The 18,857-nt window shown below is 42.9% G+C and overlaps 1 protein-coding gene across 3 annotated transcripts in view; it reads right to left on the bottom strand.

Moving 5' to 3' along the window:
* FARP2 (FERM, ARH/RhoGEF and pleckstrin domain protein 2) overlaps window positions 1–18,857 on the bottom strand; it is a 354,029-nt gene that overhangs the window by 196,203 nt on the left and 138,969 nt on the right. For all 3 annotated transcript variants that reach the window (XR_003858526.1, XR_003858525.1, XM_029614957.1), the window contains exons 5-7: window positions 11,123–11,201; window positions 2,924–3,021; window positions 854–968 (exon numbers count right to left, since the gene is read on the bottom strand). Coding sequence is in view for 1 of the 3 variants with exons in the window: in XM_029614957.1 (XP_029470817.1) it covers window positions 854–968; window positions 2,924–3,021; window positions 11,123–11,201 (292 nt within the window). In the remaining 2 variants the exon portion in view is untranslated. The remainder of the gene's footprint in view (window positions 1–853; window positions 969–2,923; window positions 3,022–11,122; window positions 11,202–18,857) is intronic.

Here is an 18,857-nt window from a genome sequence, read left to right as displayed (position 1 = left end):
CCTAAAAATGGGAGCTGGTAAAAAGCAATACTCTCTCTTCTATGGAGGGCTTACAGTGCTGCAAACCTCTCATGTGACCAAGGATTTTAATTTTGGTGAACTGATCTACCACTGGTGGGTGGGATGCAGTCACGCCTCTGGCACTAACTCGGCTTGCCTAAAATAACACAACAGACCATAATGCTGAATATGCTGAAATGTTCAGACATGATGTTATTAATCTTTCAGGATCAAAACTCCTCTAAACTTTTGACAAGGGAAGGGGGAGGGGGTCCTATACTCAATGATACATTGCGTATTCATGTATTAATGTATGTTGGTGAATGACCTGGTGGATGTTTATATGCTATTGTTAGCAAACAAAAGGTTTTTCATTGAAAAAAAAAAAGAGAGATATGAATGAAATACAAAAAAGGTAATGCAGTACAAAATGTCTAAAAAAAAAAAATTATAATAAAATAAACCACTCCTCTGAAATATTATCACTTGTGTAATTTTCTGTATAACCCACTTCAAGACATCCAAGTTTTTTTACATGCTGCTCCTTGACATGACACTACATAAAGGAAAAAGCCCATTTGTAACTTAAAATCCATAAATTTCTCAAACTACAGAGGAACTGCCTTTTTTACTTCCAAAATATTACTACTACATCGCAGCTATACGCCTAGGCCTTTTTGGGGCACAGTTTACTGCATGTCATGTAGTTATCCGAGTCTAACACAAAAGATACCTCTATACAGCTGACAAACAAGTAAAAAAATGCAACAGCCCCCCCGAAACAACTCCCGTCTGCGCTCCTATCCCGATACAGAAGGCATTGCCTGAAGAGCGGTCGAGGCTGAGAACTTACAAGTGCTGCCTATGGAAATTCAGGATCTTCTCCTGCACTCTCTCCTGGTGCGGCAAGTAGCGATTCGTTTTCAGATGCTCCAGATCCGCCGTTTCATCATAATCACCAATTTCGGCTGTTACCAAAAAGATGCAGGAAATAAGTGGGGTAGTCCCAGGGAAACCACAAGTGCGCACGCACACACACGCACACGCGCACACACGCACGCACACACACACACGCACGCACACACGCACGCACACACGCACACCATTAGGGAATTTTAAGAACTTTATCTTGCAATTACCAATAAATTTTAGTAAAATGGAAAGTTTATGATCTATTGGCTGTTTTGGTTTTAAGAAACAGCAAAAACAGGGCTAAAAAAATGTGTTTGTCCAATGTCTTGTCTTTAATAGTTGTCAGTGTTTATGTGGCCACTCAGAAGTATCATCAGATATTTAAATCTTAACAAAGGTTACACAGATCTTGTTTCACACGAAACTGTCTGGTTTAAAGCAGATCATCCATTTAAAACCAGTTTTGTGCACTTGAATTTAAAGAAATTTAGAAAAAAAAAAAAACGTATACTTCCTCACTGACCTTTGATGTCTGGTCCCTCCCGACGCAGTATCCCACAAAACACAGTCCATTTTGGGGGACTGTGTAACCTTTGTTAAGATTTAAATATCTGATGATACATCTGAGTGGCCACATAAACACTGACAACTATTAAAGACAAGAAACTGGACAACAAGAAAGCTTTTTGGCTCTTGCTGTTTCTTACAACCATTGTAAGTCAGGCTTTCACCTTCTTTGTTGTTGTTTTGGTTTTAAGACATTTTAGTATCGTTATAGACTAAGGATGTGAATCGTGTGCCCGATCGTCTTAACGATCGGGTTCGGCTAGAGGGGGAAAAAAATCTGATTGGTGGTGATGTGAATCGGAATAGGTTCCGATTCACATCGTTATTTTTTTTTTAGTAAGGCCCCGACCCTTTAAAATTGACCCCTTACCTTCCCCCACCCTTCCGAACCCCCCCAAAACGTTTTACGAGTACCTGGTGGTCCAGTGGGGGCGCGGGGACCGATCTCTTGCTCTCGGTCCATCGGCGCCATTTTGGCTGCCACTCAAAAATGGCGCCGATGGCCCGATAAAAAAAAACCCACCGACCCTTTAAAAACGACCCCTTAGCTTCCCCACCCTCCCGATCCCCCCAAAACATTTTAAAATTACCTGGTGGTCTAGTGGTGGTCCCGGGAGCGATCTCCCGTTCTCGGGTCGTCGGCTGCCACTCACAAAGATGGCGCTGATGGCCCTTTGCCCTTACCATGTGACAGGGTATCCGTGCCATTGGCCGGCCCCTGTCACATGGTAGGAGCACTGGATGGCTGGGAAGCTAAGGGGTCGTTTTTAAAGGGTCGGGTGGGCTGTATCGCAACTCTTAACGATTTTTGACGATTTAAAAAATATCTGACGATTTTTTTAAATCGTCAAAAAACGATTCACATCCCTATTATAGACTGACCACTCAGATTTAAAGTTTATGATTCTTATTAGTGTTACATATTTGCATTGTGTATGTTGGCTTTTATTGTACATTAAATTGTGATTTATCTTTATGTTTTCATTACACTATGTTAATTGTTCCATGCCCTTGAGCACCTGGAGAGAAAGTGTGACATAAATAGAGATCTGATTGATTTCGATAACCATTTAAAAAACAGAAATAAAGTGCTTGAGATGGGATCACTTATGAGGCAAGCTTTTCCGGCTACAAATTTACAGGGGGGGAAAAAAAAATCTTTAGAAAAAAATTGCCAGGCTGTAATGTAACACACAACAGGACTGCAGAAGTCCCTACAACTTTACTCTGCCATTTTTAAAATACTTTTTTCTCCCTCAGCTACTGTGCAAATGACCAGTTCACTTGCTTTGTGGAATTTAGAAAAAATGCCATGTGCTGAAATGAAAAATAATTTTTTTTTAAAACGGTATTTAACAGCAGTAGTTGTAGGTTCCAGCGGGGGTGGGGGGGGTTTAGGGGGGAGGAGATGAGGTTCTGAAAATCAGAGGGAGGCAATACTCACACTGCATAAGGTGAGAGATAAGGAGTGCTGCCGTATTGTCACCACATGTCAGTCTCTCCTCTGCTAGGTCTCGCTTGATTTGTAAAGCAAACAGATACCTAAAGAAGGGGATAAATGAGCGCAACAAGTTATTTGCACTCCGGCTGCTTAAAGCTCTCATTCTTATAATACTCCAGACATAAGTCTTACAGACTTTCTAGCTTCCTAAAAGGTCAATATAATAAAACCCATGCTAAAATCAGTTATATTTTAGCATAACTTAACATAGTAACGAACGATTGATCCAACAAACAGTTACCCAGCAAGGTGCTCATGGTAGTAACTGCCTCTCCGTGCTGTTTACCCCCCATTCCTTCTGTTAAGGGTAGTAATTGCTGCTCCGTGCATTTACTCCCAAGCACCCCTTTTCTTCATTTCCAACCTCTAGCTGTCAGGGACCCACAATGTTTATTCCATGCCCTTTTGAATTCATTTACTGTTTTCATCCTCACCACCTCTTCTGGGAGGGCATTCCAGGCATCCGCCACCCTCTCTATGAAGACATATTTCCTGATGTTGGTTCTGAGTCATCCCCCTAGAAATTCATTTTATGACCCTTAGTTTTTGTTAAAATGCGTGGTAAAACAACAAGGGCCCACAGAATGCAGTAAGCTGGCATGCAAATATTCTGTGAGTTTTAAAAAAATGCTAAATGGAAATAGCTTTATTTTTTTATTTATTTTTTTTAACTCATGGGCCATTTGCATGCCAGTAAATTGGAAATCTGCGGTTAAGGTGCCTCCACCAAGCAGTGGCCAGGGCACTTGTATTCCCTCCGGACCCCACCCCATCCCCTAAATTTCTTCACAACTCTCCCCACAACCACAGGCTGGCTGAGCAGCAAAACCCCCCCCCCCCCCCCCCCCCCCACCACCTCCTTTCCATCCACCCATTCAAAAAATAAGTGTTGAAGTTTGGAACACGAATTTCCTCTTCCACCAACCCATGAAAGCAGCAGCTGTGGCCAGGAGGGCACCAAAGTTCCCCCTGCAACCCCCAACCCCAGCCAGAGGAGAACAGCTTACCTCCTCCCACCAGCAGCCCACTGCAGTCTCAGCAATACCTGAATTAATATTTATCTGCCTCAGATCGTGGATAAGGAGAAATTACTACTTACCTGATAATTTCTTTTTCTTTAACAAGGACAGGTGGATCCAGAACAAGTGCGTTATACACCTCTAACAGCAGATGGAGACAGAGCAAAACTGACATCAAGGTGTATATATACCCTACAGTGACATCAGCCTGCCACTGTTCTCTGCAAAAGCCAACTGTGGACAAACAAACTTTATTAACAGATAACCATTCCAGCACTCAGCCAATAGGAAAACATTAGCCTAGGGACTGGAATATGTTACCAGTAACCCCTGGAACATGCAGCCACCCAGGGCGACAATAGCACGACCATCTGGCAGCCAAGGGCGGGAAGGTGGATCCACCTGTCCTTATTAAAGAAAAGGAAGTTATCAGATAAGTAGTAGTTTCTCATTTTTTACCATATGGACAGGTGGATCCAGAACAAGTGGGATGTACCAAAGTTACTCCTGAACAGGGGTGGGGAGGCTGCCTGCAGTCTGAACACCGCACGTGAAAAGGTTGTGTCCTTCCAGGCCTTCACATCCAGGCAGTAGTGCCTGGAAAAGGGTGTATAAAGAGGACTACGTTGCAGCTCAGCAAATGTCAACAGGAGACAATCTAATCTCCACCCATGACACTGCTTGAGCCCTAGTGGAATGAGCCCTAACCTGACTAGGCAACGGCTGCTCAGCATCCACATATGCGACCATGACTACCTCCTTAATCCAACGGGTTATTGTAGCCTGCGATGCCAGTTCACCCCCATGAAGTACAAACAGGCAATCTGTCTTCAAAAGGGGTTCAGAAACTTCCAAATACCTCACGATATGCTTCTTGACATCCATGGGCCGTAACAGGCGATATTCCTCTGCATCTCTTTCTCTGTCCAAGATGGCAGGGAAATTGACCTAATCAAGTGAAAATCGAGATCCCGGAATCACCCATAGAAACTGCTCCTGGCAAGGCAAGGCCTGCAATTCGGATAATCCACGTGCCAAACAAATTTCCACAAGAAACACACAGTTTTCAAGGTCAGTAACCAAGCAGAGGCAACACAATGGTTGAAAAGTGGGGACCGCTAAAAATTCCAAAACTAGATTAAGACTGCACAAAGGCACCAGAAACCGCACAGGAGAAAGAAGATGCTTCATTCCTTTTAAGAATCAGGCCACATCTGGATGAGCCAACAAGGGTCCACCATTCACTTGACCTCAGAAACAGGCAAGAGCCGCCACCTGTACCTTTAATGAATTAAGGGCTAACCCTTTAACTCAATTCATCCTACAAAAATTTCAAAATGAGTGGGATCTTAACTGAATGAGGAAGAACCCCTGAATCTTGACACCAAGCCTCAAATACTCGCCAAACCTGCACATAGGCTAAGGAAATGGAGAACTTTCTTGTTCGTAGCAAGGTAGTAATCACCGCAGTAGAATATCCACACTTCAGCAACTGAGCCCTCTCAAGGGCCATACCATACGACAAAATAGAGTCAGATCTTTGTGAAGAACAGGCCCCTGCCATAGAAGACCCCTGTGAGCAGGAAACTAGAGGGTAAGTCCACCAGGAGCCTTCACAAATCTGCATACCACAATCTCCTGGGCCAATCTGGTGCCACCAGAAGCACCACTCTCATATGACTCTTGATCCTTCGAATCATTCTGCCCAACATTGGCCATTCCTGTACAAGAGCAGCCCAAGGACTTTTGATCTCTCATGTAACTGAAGAAGCAAGTAACCTTTGCATTGTGAAAAGTCGCCAGGAGATCTAGAAATGGAAGGCCCCAACAAACCACTACAAGCTGGAACACTCTTCTGGATCCAGACTCTGTCTGCTGAGAAAGTCGGCTTTTACACTGTCTTTTCCCCGCTATGTGTGAGGCTGAGATTTCCTGAAGATGCATTTCCGCCCATTCCATAAGTTGGGTTATTTCCTGTGACACTTGCAGGTTCTTGGTTCCTCCCTGCCGATTGCTGTAAGCCACTGTTGCATTGTCTGACATTATCCAGACCGCTCAACCCTGCATTCGGTTGCCGAATCACAAGCATACCAACCAGGTGGCACGGGCTTCTAGCCAATTGATGCTCCACAGAGATTCTTCTGTACTCCAGCACCCTTGCACAGGTAACTTCTGACAGTGAGCTCCCCAACCTTGGAGGCTCACTCTGTGGTGAGTATAAGCAGGTCCAGTGATCTTAGGGAAACCCCCTTTCTTAGATAAACTGCTAGCAACCACCACTGCAGACGCATGCATATTTCCATCAGGAGATGAAGCCGAATTGAATAATCCAGAGAGACTGTGGGCTCCAAAGAGACAGCAGAGTGTGCTGAAGGGGCTCATATGTGCCCTTGCCTAAGGTACCACATCCAGGGTTGCTGCCATCAATCAGAATATCTGTAGATAAGACAACACTGTCAGGTGTACTGTATTTGTCAATAGACATCCTGTGCCATTAACTTCTGAATAAGACCCTCTGGCAGAAATACCCTGCCCTGCTTTTTGTCGAACCAAACACCGAGATACTCTAGTGAGTGAGATGGCTGAAGATTGATTTTGGTCAGGTTCGCCACCCAGCCTAGCTCCTGAAACAGGGAGATCACCTTGCACGAAAGTAAAAGGCTCTCTACCAGACTCTTGGCCCAAATTAGCCAATTGTGTAAATACAAGTTACCAAAATCCCATCCTCTCTCAACTCTGCCGCCGCCACCACCACCATAACCTTGGAAAAAGTTGTGGGTGTGGTGACCAAGCCAAACAGGCAGCGCCCCAAAACTGATAATGCAACCCCAAAACTGCGAAAAACAGAATTCAGAGCAGATGGGATGTGAAGGTACACCTTCAGAAACTCCTCCGACTGCACTGCCATTATCACTGAGTGCAAGGTTTCCATGCAAAAACGAGTCACCTTCAAATGACCCCCTTGAGATTTAGGATGGGGCAAAAAGATCTCTCCTTTACACAATGAAATAAATGGAATATCGAACCACAGCCCACAGGCTGAGAAGTCTTGACAATGTAAACTCCACTGCCAATCTCTTCTGCGGAGACTTGCAGGGAGACACCATGAAAAACATCCCAAGGAACACTGTGAAACTCCAGTGCATAGCCATTTCCTATCACCTCCAGAACCCACTGGTCTGATGTGATCAAAACAATCTCCAATTAAAAAAAAAGAGAGGAGACACCCTTCCTCTCCTGTTCCCAGGGGTGGGTCGACATCTTCACTGGGGGGGCTCAGGGGGTCCACCACCCGAGCCTGCGCCCCAATGGGATGCCTGGGACGAAAGGACTGAGACCTACCCAAAAATAGAGTCCTCTGAAAGGCCGCTCCTCTGTAGCGTCAAAAATGTTTGAAACCTAGCATGACCTCTCATGCTGCAGGAGCGCAGTGTGTTTCTTATCCTCTGGTAACCGAGGGACTTGAAACTCACCCCACTTATTGGCCATTTTCTCCAGCTCGCTCCCAAACAAGAGCAAGCCCTTAAAGGGCAATTTCATAAGGTTAGACTTTGAGATTGTACTGGCCGACAAATTTCTCTGCCAGAGCTGATGCCTGGCCTAGCCACTTCTCTGGCCGGTGTGGACCAAATCACAGCCCGCACCTGTCAAAAAAGGCAGCTCCTGTAATTCCACTGCCCTGGAATTCACACCAGACTCATCGACCTCTTGAGAGGGAGAAAACAAGAGCGAGCCACCAGGGAACAGGAAGCTATCTGCAAATTCATTGCCATTGCCTCAAAAACCTGCTTAAGGATAGCCTCAATTCTCGTATCTTGTGCATCCTTCAAGGCCACTCCCCCTTCTACGGGGAAAGTCATCCGTTTGGTACGGCACACACAAGCGCATCCACTTTCGGAAAACACAAAAGCTCTCTTGCCGCTGGATCCAGGGGGTACAGCCCTTCCAAGGCCCATCCCCCTTTAAAATTAGCTTCTAGGGCACACCATTTAAGATCAATCAATTCTTGAATGATCTCCATAATAGGAAAGAAACATGAAGCTTTACACAAGGAAATCAAAATGGGATCTTTCTTTGGCTCAGACATGGATTCAACCTCCCGGTACGCCCAGCATCTTTAACGTCCGGGAAATCAGCGCCAGCAACTCATCTCTGCGAAAGAAACCTAGTTCTATACAGCTCCAATCCCAAAGGAATTTCTTCATCTTCCAGGGAGAAAGGATTGGCTTCATCATCCGTGCCATCTGGGTCCCTATCTGGGAACCCTGAAGCAGATCCAGGCATATTCAGACGCTTACCCACAGCACCAGGCGTGCAGGGATCCACTGCCTGAGAATCTGACTTATGAAGATTGGCCAGGGCAGAGGACTGCGCCTGAAGGAAAGACTGCAGTCCTTGAAAAAATTCTACCCAAGAAAAGGCAGTGTGATCCATGCCAAAACCAGGGGGCATCAGTCCTGCGCCCACTGAACTACTTTCCCTCGCTTAAACACCAGTTAGGGGAGCCCCAAAATCAGGCGAGACCTCTGGCAACTCTTTGTCCCATTCCCGAATCAAGCTGGGAAGAACCAGGCTTAGTAAAATCAGATGGAGACAATTCTCCCTCTGTTAGAGGGAGCATTGTCAAGTTAGAGGGAACACCAGGCTGAGATGCCTGACTATGACAAGCAGCATAAAAAGTAAGGCGCTTAGGATTCTTTGATACCAGCTCCATCAGGTTGTCTCTACGCCCTGAAAGATGTCTGATAACAGTGCGCCCAGATGGGTCTGTGCTGCAAAAAGTTAGGAGCCCAAAATTTAGGCGTCCAAAACCTGTGCCTTGATAAGCACACAAAACTGAGCTCATGGCAAGACGCTTCAGATAGCTCGCCCAACAACTGCATATATGCGCACACAACTGGGTGCCCAGGTAGACACCCCTATGCGCCCAACTAGGCGCACAAACTGGATGCACAAGCACGAACTGATGAAACTGAAGAGGGCAGTTTTACGCGCAAGAAAAAACATGCGAAAATGCTGTCACAGCCTACCACGTAGCTCACAAGATAAGCCTGAGAGCGGGGCCTAGCCAAAAAGGCTGCTCAACCTGCCAAGCTGCCCACGTCCCCTAAGCTCCTCCAGATGTGGGAACGAACATCAGATCAGCCCACCAAGCACTGAGATCGGAGGGGAGAGGAATCTCTAATTAATTCTCCTTTTTTTTTTTTTTTTTTTTTTTTACAGCTATGTCCATGCCGGCTGAAAAAGCAGCTACCAGACCAAGGCACTCATCTGAGGGAGGGATCAAAGATATCACCTCAGGAATTCTCAAAGGAGGGAGGGACCATAAGGATTCACCACAAGACAGCGAGGCGAATAAATCTCCTTTTCTCCTTTCAAATATTTAAGCAATCCTCAGTAGGGAGATGCATGTCCACCATCTGCTGGAGAATACTGGCAGGCTGATGTCAGTACAGGGATATATATATAGATAGGTATAGATATAGATATAGTGACATCAGCTTTGCTCCTTCTCCATCTGCTGGTAGAGGTGCATAATCCACTTGTTCTGGTTCCACTTGTCCGTATGGTAAGAAAATAAATATAAGTGTGGTTGCCTTCTGGGCTAAACAGGATGTGCTCCAAGCAATGCAAACTGCTCCCTTCTCTCCAAAGCTGAGCGTGTTCCCTATGTTACTTAAGGTGGCACACCCTAGCAGTTTCCAACCTTCGGCCCCCATGAGTTTAACACATTTCTAAATTACCTTCCTGGTCAAAGTTTGATGTAGGTGGTGTTAAACATATATAAAACAAAACTATTCAGTAAAATCACACTTTGAGCCACAAATTTATAACTAATACATAAAACTCATAGTACTGAAGTCACTGAATAGGCCTTTACCTCTCTCTGAAGTATTCATTTATTCTCTGAAAAGTCAAGTTATTTATTTATTTTTTTTAAATGAAGTCAAATTGAGCTCCAGCCAGAGATCCACAGGTAAACTACTCCACATAGGGGCCACCACCACAGTGAAACTATTTCTGTATCTGGTCTGATGGGCTATATGCACACATAATAGCCCTTGTTGATTTAGATTCAAATTTCTTGGACGTATGCACCACTTCAGACAATTTTTCAAATGAGGACCACCCTTATTTCACAACACTTAAAAAGCTAGTACAAAAAAAAAAACTTACTCCCAAACAAGATAGGTAGCCAATGTAAATTTACTCAATTTAAACTAAGCATTTTGTGCCTCTGCAGCCACTTCAGATTAAAAATCTAGTAATGAGTTCAATCTAAAACCCAGTGTTTTCATTTCAAATACAGGTATAACAGAGAACTTATCAATGGCAATTTTCCAACATGTAGATCCAGTCTTACTACAGTTTAACACCAACCTACTGTCAAACAAGTCATCTCACAATTTCCAAACCTCATTCTACCATACAATGGTTCCATCAGGATCATTCCCTAATGGTACCACAAACTGAATATCATCAACATATAAATGGGTAATCCATATGATGAAATTGATTTACTAAAAGGATGTAAGATGATATTAAAAAGAAGTGGAGATGGGAAAGATTCCTGAAGAACCCCACACCAAATCTTTGGCAACAGAAGTATCACTATCAAATTAAACCGATTGGTTATCTTACCTCTCTAGTTGAGTGCAATCACTCACATCCTCCTTCAGCTTAAGCATCCAACATCAACATCAGGGTCACACAGTTCACTTTTGCATCATGGAGGAAGCTCAGAGGTGCTACACTAAGTCTTTGCATCAACATCAGTGATGTTTCAGTATATAGGAAAGGGGACGAGAAGCCAACACTGCTCACAACAAGGGAGTCTCAAGTTTGAGAACAGCCTACAGCAGGCAACTCCTCTACTTGATAGAACAAATATCAAGAACAGATATCAAAATCTGGGTGAAGGTGTGAGGAAGAGTATTGTTGATCAGTTGGTATTTTTAAAAAATTTTTTTATTTATAATCAAGCATAAAAACAAATAGCAAAGCCACTTATCTTAAAATAATCAACTTTTTGGTTTGCATGTTAACTCTTAAGTGAATATAAACTAGTTTCTAGCATACTGTAGTACTGTCTACTAATATATTTACTTTGAAAAGATTTTACCTTGTATACTCCTCTTGCAGCTGACCAGGATCTGGTGGGAAAAACTTCACGGCTAGCCTCAGTAAAGCATTTTTTGGTTCTGTTGAAGCGGGGTGGAGGGAAAAGAACAGCAATACAATGTCAACACGCAAAACCAAACAGCACATATACAAGAGAAAGAATACACTAATTTGTGTCACAGCCACATGTCAAAAATGGAACGAGTGCCCCCTATGAACACTGCTTCAATTCAAAGGTCACTGCCGTTCACATCAAGGAAGGGGATGGAGAAGGGAGGGAAACTGCACAAAGGCACTCTGCACTTGATGGCTTTTCCTACCTTAAAAGACAGACCCCAGCTAGACAGCCTTATTAGAATCCCACATAGCATATTCACTGTCTGCTGGAAATCCACTCAAGCAGAAAAGCATTGAATATAAGTAACTGGGCTTGTCTGGTGAGCCTTTATATTAGAAAGTGCTTAGTTTTGGTCTAGGAAGATCTTACTGTTACCATCAAGATACACACTTGTTGTTTGGCTGCCATGTTAATCCACTTGAATGAACAGAAATAAAGGTTAACAAGTACAAACAAAACAAATATATAAGAAGATAACTAAGTTAATCCAATAAAAAGGTATCTTAAATATTTTTTTCTGTTTTTACTTGTTAACCTTTATTTCTCAGATACAAATTCTATGAGAGCACTTAGAAAAGTTTTTCTGCCACATTTTATATTTGAAAGCCCCAAGGTTTCTTCAATCTAGAGATCTTGTGCCTTCCCTTTAATCCTTTTGTTTGGCATGCCCTTATTCAGCGCACTATGTGCCTTCTCGCCATATTACTGGGACTCTTTCAACACAGCCTGTTCACATCCTAGAACAGTAGAGCGCCGCAAACAGCTCTAGTTTATCCACAATGAATATAATTGACATATTTGAATACAATGGAGGTAATGCATGCAAAGCAGGTTGCTTTCCTGTAAACAGGGTTCTCCATAGATAGCAGCATGAATTAGCCATAATGCATCAGTAATGTCATCCAACAGCACAGACAGACCAGGCTTTCAGAGCTCAAGACCTTACTGAGCATGCAAGCGAGTGCCTACAAGTGCACATCACCTCACCTGGGTACTTGCCAGGTTCTTATGGCCTGGATTGGCCACTGTTGGAAACAGGATGCTGGGCTTGATGGACCCTTGGTCTGACCCAGTATGGCATTTTCTTATGTTCTTATGTTCATGTTCCCTCCCTTTTACAGCTTAAGCTTTAGCAAGGTAGTCGACTCTCCAAGGAGGCTGGCAAGTATTAAGAATGGCTAATTCATTCTGCTGTCTAAGAACACTGTTTACAGGTAAGCAAACCTATTTTCTGCATCGACAGGCAGGCATGAATTAGCAATTATACGTGCAGAATCCCAAGCTGTGAGTTGCAGAGCAATTACTTAACGACAACCCAGTCCCATCAAATGGAGAGTAGACTACTGGATGAACAGGCTGAGCAGAACTGCTTGCCAAAGTTACTATCTCCTTGGGGCATATCCAGACAGTAGTGGGATGTGAAGGTATGAACAGATGACCAAGTAGCAGCTTTGTAAATGTCTTTAACAGATATGGCCCTGAGATAAGCCACTGAAGTCACCATGGCTCTCACTTGACAGAGTCTGTAATTAGTAAGCAAGCCAGTGTGTAAACAGTGTGCTACTGTGTCCTCCTACCAATTACACAGAGATCATTTGGTAACTGCCTTTCCCAATCTATTGGGAACAAAAAGGACATGAACAGTTGAGATGTTGACTGTGAGGTTGAGTCTTTAGGTAATACGCCAGTCAAAGGAGTGAAGAGCCCATTCTCCTTTGTGGATATGTGGTTTTCAAAAGAATGTAGGTAGTACAATGGCTTTATTAATGTGAAATGCAGAAGTAACCTTTGGAAGGAACTTGGGATGAGTTTTTAGAACCACCCTATTATGAAAAAACTGAAGGTATGGTGAATATGAAACCAGAGCCTGTAGTTCACATACTCTTTGAACTGAAGTGACAGTCTAAAGAAAAAAACTTTCCAGGTGATAAACTTCAAGTCCATTGACTTTAGAGGTCTGAAAGGGTGTTTGAGTTGAGCAACACTGAGGTGCCATGGAACTGGAGGTTTACTGACTGTAGATTTAGAATGCCACAATCCTTTCATGCACTTTAATATTAAAAAGAAGAGAGAGACGAGAGACCAGAGCCACTTCAACCCGAGGGCAATTTACTACAATGGCATCGAGATGAACTTTGACTGAAGAGATGTTAAGGCCAGAGGCAAGTCCCTCAGGCACAGGATATGCAGATGGCTAGTCCTCTTCAGTTTGAAAGCATAGGATCTTCTAGTTGAAGGTTTCCTGGAGAAAATCATAACAACCTTCCCTTCTTTGGGAAGGAGAATATTGTGCATTCAACATTCATGCCATTAGGGCCAGCGATGACAGTTTCAGATGGCAGAGCCCGCCATCCTCCTGTGTGATGAGATTTTGAGTTGTTCCCCATGGAACCAGAGAATGAAATGATAAACAAGATATGGATACCATACTTAATGTGCTAGGGCCGGTGATATAAGGATTATCCTTGCTTTTTCTGGACAGTCTTGGTGATTAGAGGAATCAGTAGGTACACCTACAGTAGATTGACGGCCAAGTCTAGCACAAAAGCGTCAGGAGCTGATCTGCAGCTGCTCAGACGCATGGAGCAGAACTTCAACTTTCTGTTGTCTTCCAAAATGAACAGGTCAATCATTAGCCTTACTCGGCAACTGAAGTCATCTGCAATTTCTTGATTCAAAGACCACTCACACAGTTGTAAAACTCTGTCGAGGTGATCTGCCAACATATTCTGTATTCCCAGAAGATAATGTCCATCTCCTCATGGCCTATGTCATTATGCCGATGACCAGATTTGGAGGGGCTCCTGGCAGAAAGCATAAGAACACGTAGAACATGGCTACTTTGCTTTTTGTCTGCATCAAGATTCTTTTTCTTGAAAGAAGGTGAGAGGAAGCCCATAAAGCACAGCAGATATCTTGCAGTTCCAGGTGCTTGATTTCTAGATGACTTGCCACTGGGGACCACAATTTCCAAGTCCATGCTCCACTGGTATGAGCCTCCCACCCTTGGCGGAGGTGTCAGCAGACTGGAGTCACTTGATACAGTGGCATGTGCAGCGAGAAGTCCACTTTTAGAACTTCTGGATTTATCCACCACTAAAATCATGCTCTCATCCCAAGGGTCAAGGAGATTTGATGGGACAATGATTGATACAGCTAATCCTGCTAGCTTCAGAGGCCCCAGTGAAGGGGCTCTTTTTTTATTCCTTTCAGATCAAGTATAAAGGAGGAAGGCTGAGTTTGGTTGTTATTTGGTACAATCATGTGTGACAGAATGTAATAAATCCACTTCTTTGTTTAAAATAGAGTACAAGTGCTCATGCCAGTACTCTGTGTGTGTGTGTGTGTGTGTGTGTGTGTGTGTGTGTGTGTGTGTGTGTGTGTGTGTGTGTATATATATATATATATATATATATATATATATATATATATATATATATATATATATATATATATATATATATATATATATATATATATATATATATATATATATATATATATATATATATATAAATATATAACTCTGGGGAGAAAAAAAATGACTAATTAGAGGAAAAGGATTTTCTATATTTATTCTCTACAGCTAGACATGCTGTGCAAGTTTTGAATGATTACAGATCTAGTACAATTAAGGGCTCTATAAGAAGTGAGCCATTGAAGGACTTTTCATCAGCAATTTGTATTTTGCTATTTTTGTATCTTTCTATTTTTTGAGATATGCTATCTTATTTGTGTTTAAGATTGATCTTATAATTGCATTTTTGTAATTGTATTTTACTAAGTTAAGGTGTGTGTTACATATTTAAATAAAATTGTTTTTATATTTAAATTGGTGCATTAGTGCTTCACCTGTATATTTGCTTGAGATTATACATATATACATAAAGCTTTTTGTATTTCACTCTGTGTTGTGTCCTGATCATTTCTGGCACTGCAATCTGGCTGTTACAGTACTCTACACTAGTGTCAGCAAATCCTGTTGAACGAGATCTTGATCCATGGATGGCACTGGCAGAGCCTCCTTCCCATGCCATTGTAACCAGAGTGGGACTTTTGGGTTTATGTGCTGAAGTGCTCTGCTCCAACACAATCAATGTCATCTTGGTTTGTAATACAAAGTGTGTTGACTACACCTTAGAATGTGAGCTCTGTACAGATGACATATGGAGCCCTAGTCATTCCTAGGTCTAGAATCAGTGCCATAGGGATCTTCCGAATCATGAAGGATGGGACCTGGTATCGATGAAGGACCCACTCCAGCAGGTCCTTGCATTGATGGCACGAATCTTCAGTTCCAAGAAGGAAGACCCTGAATGGGTTCTTCTTGGTGCCTCATCCAATGCCATGCAGACTGGAGAACTGTGACTGTGGTCCCAGTTCACAAAAGTGGTAACAGGAAAGAGACTGGACACTATAAGCCGGTTAGCCTTATGTTGGTGGTGGGAAAATTAATGGAGATTCTGCTGAAGGAAAGGATAATCAACCATCTACAATCCAATGGGCTGCTGGATCCAAGGCAACATGGTTTTACCAAAGGAAGGTCCTGTCAAACAAATCTTTTTTTTTTTGATTGGATGACTAGAGAATTAGATCTCTGATAAGCACTTGACATGATTTACCTGGATTTCAGTAAAGTTTTTGATACGGTCCCAAGTAGGAGACTCATGAACACAATGAAAAGCCTGGGAATGGATCCCAAGGTAGAGGAATGGATTACAAATTTGTTGACAGATGGCAGAGTAGTGGTAAATGGAACCTGCTCTGAGGAGAGAAGAGTCACAAGTAAAGTGCCTCAAGGCACTTTACTTGTGACTCTTCTCTCCTCTGAGCAGGTTCTGAGGCAGTTGTGTTCAATATTTTTTTGAGTGATATTGCGGAAGGGTTAAAATGAAAAAAATGTTTGCCTTTTTGCAAATGACACGAAGATCTGCAACAAAGTAGATACACCTGAAGGGGTAGAAAGAATGAACATAAGAACATGAGAAATTGCCATGCTGGGTCAGACCAAGGGTCCATCAAGCCCAGCATCCTGTTTCCAACAGAGACCAAACCAGGCCACAAGAACCTAGCAATTACCCAAACACCAAGAAGATCCCATGCTACTGATGCAATCAATAGCAGTGGCTATTCCCTAAGTAAACTTGATTAACAGCAGTTAATGGACTTCTCCAAGAACCGATCCAAACCTTATTTTGAATCCAGCTACACTAACTGCACTAACCACATCCTCTGGCAACAAATTCCTGAGCTTTATTGTGTGTTGAGTGAAAAAAAAAGCAGAACTGCTTGCCTGTAACAGATGTTCTCACAGGACAGCAGGATGTTAGCCCTCACATATGGGCGACATCATCAGGATGGAGCCCAATCATGGAACACTTTTGTCAAAGTTTCCAGAACTTTGACTGGCACCTACTGGGCATGCCCAGCTTAGCACTAATCCTGAAGCCAGCAGGGGTCCCCCTTCAGTCTCATCTTATAGTAAAAAATACAAGCAAAAAATAAAATAATAAATTGTAAGCGAACCCAACTCTGCGGGGTGGCGGGCGGGTTAAGAAAAAAAAGAAAATGCCATACTGGGTCAGACCAAGGGTCCATCAAGCCCAGCATCCTGTTTCCAACAGTGGCCAATCCAGGCCATAAGAACCTGGCAAGTACCCAAAAGCTAAGTCTATTCCATGTTACCAATGCTAATGGCAGTGGCTATTCTCTATGTGAACTTAATAGCAGGTAATGGACTTCTCCTCCAAGAACTTATCCAATCATTTTTTAAACACAGCTATACTAACTGCACTAACCACATCCTCTGGCAACAAATTCCAGAGTTTAATTTTGCGTTGAGTAAAAAAGAACTTTCTCCGATTAGTTTTAAATGTGCCCCATGCTAACTTCATGGAGTGCCCCCTAGTCTATTATCCGAAAGAGTAAATAACCGATTCACATCTATCCGTTCTAGACCTCTCATAATTTTAAACATCTCTATCATATCCCCCCTCCGCCATCTCTTCTCCAAGCTGAAAAGTCCTAACCTCTTTAGTCTTTCCTCATAGGGGAGCTGTTCCATTCCCCTTATCATTTTGGTAGCCCTTCTCTGTACCTTCTCCATCACAATTATATCTTTTTTGAGATGCGGCGACCAGAATTGTACACAGTATTCAAGGTGCGGTCTCACCATGGAGCGATACAGAGGCATTATGACATTTTCCGTTTTATTCACCATTCCCTTTCTAATAATTCCCAACATTCTGTTTGCTTTTTTGACTGCCGCAGCACACTGAATCGACGATTTCAATGTATTATCCACTATGACGCCTAGATCTCTTTCTTGGGTTGTAGCACCTAATATGGAACCCAACATTGTGTAATTATAGCATGGGTTATTTTTCCCTATATGCATCACCTTGCACTTATCCACATTAAATTTCATCTGCCATTTGGATGCCCAATTTTCCAGTCTCACAAGGTCTTCCTGCAATTTATCACAAGCTGCTTGTGATTTAACTACTCTGAACAATTTTGTGTCATCTGCAAATTTGATTATCTCACTCGTATTTCTTTCCAGATCATTTATAAATATATTGAAAAGTTTCGTGAGGACTAACATCTTGCTGGCCTGTGAGAACATTTGTTACATGTAAGCAACTCTGCTTTCTCACAAGACAAGCAGGATGGTAGTCCTCACATATGGGTAAGTACCGAGCTGAGGATGCCCGAGCAATGCACCAAATATATCCAAAGACGTGCAACAGGCACAAGAACTGGGGTGGAATGTGGTAAAGTGCATCCTGAACCCTACCGCGTTGGCAGAAGGATGTTGGTACCTCAGTTCACAAATAAGTTGCGTAGCACAGACTGGCCGAAGATGGAATCTTTCTTGATGTTAATCCTAAGTCTAATCCCTTGGAGCTTCATATTATGTCCCATATTTCTACAGCTTTCTTTCCATTAGAAAAGATTTGATTCCTATGCATCATTAATTCTTTACATGAGTTTATACGGCTGTATCATATCTCCCATTCTCTTCTCTCCTCCAAGGTATACATATTCAGGTCCCTCAGTCATGGTCCAGTGATAATGGATTGAGTGAGCATCTCTGAAGGATATCCGGTGCCCACAGAAACAGGTCTTAAGGCCTGTGGATTTCCTGGCTTTGTCCATACTCAACTACATTTTTAAGAATCTACGTTCCGTTTCAAGGGTTACCAACAACAAAGCAGCAAGACAGAATAAAAGCATAAAGGCAAAAACAGAAAATATCTGCAAGAAAAAGAGACCAGAAATATCCATGCGGAAGCTCAAAGACAGGGGGTTCGCAAATAAGTGTGCATGTGCAGGAACTCTCATGCATGCTCAGAATTTTTACAGTACTCAGAGCTGGGTCTGTTCAGCATTGCTAGATGACATCACCTACATGTTATGGCTAATTCATGCCTACTTGTTGATGAAGAATTCTCTCACACATATTCATTGTGGACATCCTGAAACCAAACCAGTTTGTGGCACTTGAAGACCACAGGTGCCTACCCTGTTCTAGAACATATGAGGTGCCATGTTAGTTCAGATCAAGAGTTCATCGAGCCCATCATCCTGTTTCAGACAGTGGTCAATGCAGATCTCC

Source organism: Rhinatrema bivittatum, chromosome 9 (assembly GCF_901001135.1).
Source record: "Rhinatrema bivittatum chromosome 9, aRhiBiv1.1, whole genome shotgun sequence".
In the NCBI taxonomy this organism is placed as follows: domain Eukaryota; kingdom Metazoa; phylum Chordata; class Amphibia; order Gymnophiona; family Rhinatrematidae; genus Rhinatrema; species Rhinatrema bivittatum.
The sequence above is the reverse complement of the archived record's forward strand: the minus strand, read 5'-3'. Positions and strand labels throughout refer to the sequence as shown.